Below are 5,268 nucleotides of genomic sequence, written 5' to 3'. Positions count from 1 at the left end.
TATTTATTCGACTTTTAACGTCAGTTCACTTTGTTTGTGCTAATACATGAATTTCTATTGAATGCGAAGAAGTAGAAGCGCAAACAACCTCCTTCTTTTTAATCCCGAAATTGAGCGAACACTTCACAGGTTGAGGAGGGAGGTGGACGCGAGAACCAGATTTGAAAGAGAGTTGGACATCGAAGTTCAACCACAGCCAATTGATATGGCGGGTAATGAAGAACGCGTGGTGATTGAAGCCGCAAGGCCCATTCTGGCTAATATGACTCAGGCTATTGTGAAGCCTGACATCACTGGGCACTTTGAGCTGAAACAATACATGGTGCAGCTGATCCAATCCACAAGGTTGTTTGTGGGTTTATCTCATGAAGACCCGCAGAGGCACATTCAGAATTTCTTGGAAATTACGGATACCTACAACTATCCGAACGTTTCAAAGGACTATGTCAGGCTGACACTCTTCCCCTTTTCACTGATTGGGGAAGTTAAGGAGTGGTTGAATAAAGAGCCAGCAAATTCAATCCGTATTTGGGATGATCTGGCAAGGAAACTCTTAATCAAGTTCTTCCCCACTAAGAAAACAAAGGTATTGAGGAGTCAAATTCTTGGGTTTGAACAACGAGAGGGCGAGACACTGCGTCAAGCATGGGAAAGGTACAAGAAGATGCTCAGAGACTGTCCTCATCATTGTCAGACGGATGAAGTATTGGGTCACACTTTTGTAGATAGATTAGATGATGCTTCGAAGATGAATCTTGATTCCGCTTGTGGGGGTAGTTGCATGGCCAGACCGTACAGTGAAATCCAAATCTTGCTGCATAACTTCACTACTAATGATAATAACTGGCAAGGTGAGGGTGATTCACGAAAAGCAGTTAAGCAAAAATCAGTTGGGTTACTTGAGTTAGACGAAGTATCAGCCATGAGAGCCGACATTGCAAAGCTGGCCAATCAGATGACTCGGATGACAATGCAACAACCACAAACAATGCAACACGTACAACAGATGAATATTTGTTGCGAACTCTGTGGTGACAATCATATGAGTGATATGTGCCCCACGAATCCAGAGTCCATCTATTATGTGGGGCAACAGAACAGAGGTCCACCAAATCAGCAGGCACAATACGGGAATTCTTATAATCCTAACTGGAGGAATCATCCCAACTTCTCATGGGGTGGAAATCAGCAGAATCAGAATCAGCATAGACCCCAAGGGAATTTCAATCAGCCTCAGAGACCACCCCAACAAATGGAAGAGAGTACCAATGATCTACTAAAGAAGTTATTGATTGACAATCAGCAACTCAGGACCGACTTTAGAAATCTTGAAAGGCAAATGGGGTAGTTAACAACAACTCAAAACACTAGACCTGCAGGCGCTCTCCCCAGTGATACAGAAAAGAACCCTCAAGTGAATGCAGTTACACTTAGAAACGGGAGGGAGCTAGAGGAAATGCTAAAGAAAAAGAAAGACAAGCCCATACCTGAGGGAGAGTTGATCCCTAAAGTGCTCAAGATCAAAAGAATGTTGCGGAAGCTCCAGAGCCCGTGGAGGCCCCTAGACCACCACCACCTTTTCCCCAGAGATTGCAGAAAAAGAATGACGATCGCATGTTCACAAAATTCCTCTCTATGTTGAGTCAGGTTCAATTGAATATTCCACTCATTGATGTGCTTTGGGAAATTCCAAAGTATGCTAAATACATAAAAGATATGGTAGCTCACAAGAGAAAATTAGCTGACTTTGAGACAGTTGCACTTACTGGGGAGTGCACTTCTAGGGTCCAAAATAAGCTCCCTCAAAAGCTTAAGGATTCTGGCAGCTTTACGATTCCTGTGCGTATTGGTAATGTGGATGTAGGTCGTGCTCTATGTGATTTGGGGGCAAGCATAAATCTGATGCCCCTATCTTTGTTCAAACAATTGGGTCTGGGAGCTCCAAGGTCAACTACTGTGATGTTGCAACTGGCTGACAGATCGATAGCACACCCTGAAGGGGTGATTAAAGATGTGTTGCTGCAGATTGGGAAATTTATCTTCTCGACTGATTTCATTATCCTTGACTATGAGGCTGATGAACTGGTTCTGATTATATTGGGGCGACCTCTCTTAGCTATCGGTGATGCAATTATCAAAGTGAGAGAGGGAAAGATGATTTTGCGGGTAGATGACGAGGAAGCAGTTTTTAATGTCTACAGAGCAATCCAACTTCCCCGACACTATGAGGAGCTCTCAATGATATTTGTTGTTGAGGCCGATGAGCAGATTCGTTATCCTAGTGTATATCTAGACAATTCTCTAGAGAAAGCACTTATGTTACTTGATAACCTGGGGGCTGATGAGGAGGTTGAGGAGATTATGCACATCCTTGATACATCTTGTGCGTACCTGCAAGGGATACACCCCTTCGAGCCTTTGAATAGACCAGAGGGGCCTCTCCAAAGCCATCAATCGAGGAAGCCCCAAAACTGGAACTTAAACCCCTTCCACCTCACCTGCAATATGCTTATTTGGGCAACTCTGACACTTTACCTGTTATTGTTTCATCTGACTTGTCTAAATTGCAGGAAGAAAAGCTGTTGAGAGTGCTATGTGAGCACAAGCGAGCACTTGGGTGGACTATGTCTGACATTAAGGGCATTAGTACAGCCTTCTTCATGCACAAAATCCTCATGGAGGATGAACACAAGCCCAGTGTAGAGCAGCAACGCCGACTCAATCCAATCATGAAAGAGGTGGTAAGAAAAGAAGTGATTAAGTGGCTCGATGCAGGTATTGTATTCCCTATCTCAGACAGCAAATGGGTGAGCCCCGTTCAATGTGTACCCAAAAAAGGGGGGGATGACTGTAGTAGTTAATGAGAATAATGATTTGATACCGACAAGAACTGTCACCGGGTGGAGAATTTGCATTGATTATAGAAAATTGAACAATGCCACCCGGAAGGACCACTTTCCCCTCCCTTTTATTGACCAAATGCTTGATAGATTAGCTGGCCAGGAGTACTATTGCTTCTTAGATGGTTCCTCGGGGTATAATCAGATTGCTATAGCCCTAGAGGACTAAGAGAAGACCACTTTTACGTGTCCGTATGGCACGTATGCGTTCAAGCGAATGCCTTTTGGTCTTTGTAATGCACATGCGACTTTTCAAAGGTGTATGATAGCCATTTTTACTGACATGGTTGAAAGGTTTGTGGAAGTATTCATGGACGATTTTTCTGTGTTTGGATGCTCTTTTGATAACTGCTTGATGAACCTTGATAAAGTACTTGCTAGGTGTGAAGAGACTAACTTGGTGCTAAACTGGGAAAAGTGCCATTTCATGGTACGTGAAGGTATAGTCCTGGGGCACAAGGTGTCCAAAGATGGTTTGCAGGTGGACAAGGAAAAGGTGGAAGCGATTGAAAAATTGCCTCCACCGATGTTTGTCAAAGGCATTCGCAGTTTCTTGGGCCATGCAGGTTTTTATCGTCGTTTCATTAAAGATTTCTCGAAAATTTCCTCTCCCTTGTGCAAGTTGCTTGAGAAAGATGTCGCCTTCAAATTTGATGATGCCTGTCTGAAGGCATTCGAAGAGCTGAAAGGAAGGTTGGTTACTGCACCAATCATAATTGCTCCAGATTGGAAGCAGCCATTCGAGTTGATGTGTGTTGCTAGCGACGTGGTTGTTGGTGTTGTCTTGGGGCAAAGGAGAAATAAGATATTCCACTCCATTTACTATGCGAGCAAATCTCTGAATCCATCTCAGATGAACTACACCGTAACTGAAAAAGAGTTGTTTCAGTGGTGTGGGCGTTTGACAAGTTCCGATCATATCTTGTGGGAACCAAAGTCATCGTCTACACAGATCATTCAGCCATTAGGTACTTGTTTGAGGAAAAGGATGCCAAGCCGAGACTGATTCGGTGGGTCCTATTGCTGCAAGAGTTTGATTTAGAGATCTGAGACCGCAAGGGAACAGAGAATCAAGTGGCTGATCACTTGTCCAGATTAGAAAATCGGAACCATGTAGCTGAAGGGGATGCAATCAAAGAAACATTCCCCGATGAGCAGTTATTGGCAATCACCTCAAGTACAATCCCGTGGTATGCAGATTATGTGAACTTTATTGCAAGTGGGGTGACACCACCAGAATTGACACCAGACAATAGACGAAGGTTCTTGCATGATGTGAGGCTTTACATGTGGGATGAGCCATTCTTATACAGGTTATGTGCAGACCAGTTGGTTCGGAGATGTGTTCCTGAGGAGGAGATGAGTTTCATACTTCATAGTTGTCACGCCTCCTCATACGGAGGTCATCATGGTGGAGACCGGATCGCCCAAAAAGTGTTACAATCAGGTTTCTATTGGCCGAAATTGTTTAGGGATGCACACACCTTTGTTAAAATGTGTGACAGGTGTCAAAGAACCAGGACGATCACTAAGAAGCACGAGATGCCACTGCAAAACATCCTAGTAGTGGAGCTTTTCGATGTTTGGGGAATTGACTTCATGGGACCTTTTCCATACTCGAACGGTCATAGATACATCTTGGTGGCAGTTGATTATGTGTCTAAGTGGGTGGAGGCCATTGCTCTGCCCTCTAATGATGCAAAGGTAGTGGTAAGCTTGTCAATAAGCATATCTTCACACGCTTTGGAACTCCCAGAGTGTTGATCAGCGATGGAGGTACGCATTTCTACAACAAACTGTTAAACAATGTCCTTGCAAAGTACGGGGTCAAGCACAAGGTCTCCACTGCTTATCATCCCCAGACGAGTGGTCAAGTGGAGGTTTCAAACAGAGAGATCAAGCAAATTCTTGAGAAAACGGTGAGTGCAAATAGAAAAGATTGGGCCAGAAAGTTAGACGACACATTGTGGGCGTATCGGACAGCATACAAAACTCTCATAGGTGCTTCTCCGTATAGATTGGTGTATGGGAAGGCTTGTCACTTGCCCGTAGAACTTGAGCACAAGGCCTATTGGGCAATAAAGAAGCTAAACATGGATGGTCACTTAGCTGGAGAGAAGAGGTTACTGCAACTCGATGAGCTCGAGGAGTTTCGATTACGTGCATATGAGAATGCCAAATTGTATAAAGAAAAGACTAAGAGGTGGCATGACAAGCACATTCAATATCGAGAGTTCGAGCCAGGGCAAGAAGTTCTGTTGTTCAATTCTAGGTTGAAACTTTTTCCTGGAAAGCTTAAATCTCGTTGGTCGGGCCCTTTTGTTGTGGTCAGCGTAAGCCTCATGGAGCTATGGAGTTGAGAGACATG

At 44.1% G+C, this 5,268-nt stretch overlaps 1 protein-coding gene across 1 annotated transcript; it reads left to right on the top strand.

Annotated features, from left to right (window-relative positions):
* Window positions 1–205: 205 nt before the first annotated feature.
* Window positions 206–1,348, top strand: LOC138882898 (uncharacterized). Its single transcript, XM_070163539.1, has one exon. The coding sequence runs from the start codon at window positions 206–208 to the stop codon at window positions 1,346–1,348; it is 1,143 nt and encodes a 380-aa protein (XP_070019640.1).
* Window positions 1,349–5,268: the final 3,920 nt, after the last annotated feature.

The sequence above is a fragment of the Nicotiana sylvestris genome, chromosome 12, assembly GCF_000393655.2.
Source record: "Nicotiana sylvestris chromosome 12, ASM39365v2, whole genome shotgun sequence".
Lineage (NCBI taxonomy): Eukaryota > Viridiplantae > Streptophyta > Magnoliopsida > Solanales > Solanaceae > Nicotiana > Nicotiana sylvestris.
Note: the sequence above shows the minus strand (reverse complement) of the source record. Positions and strands in the feature narration are given on the sequence as shown.

Excerpts from the sequence above, each read along its gene's own strand:
- LOC138882898 (XM_070163539.1), top strand. The coding sequence starts at position 206 with ATGGCGGGTAATGAAGAACGCGTGGTGATTGAAGCCGCAAGGCCCATT.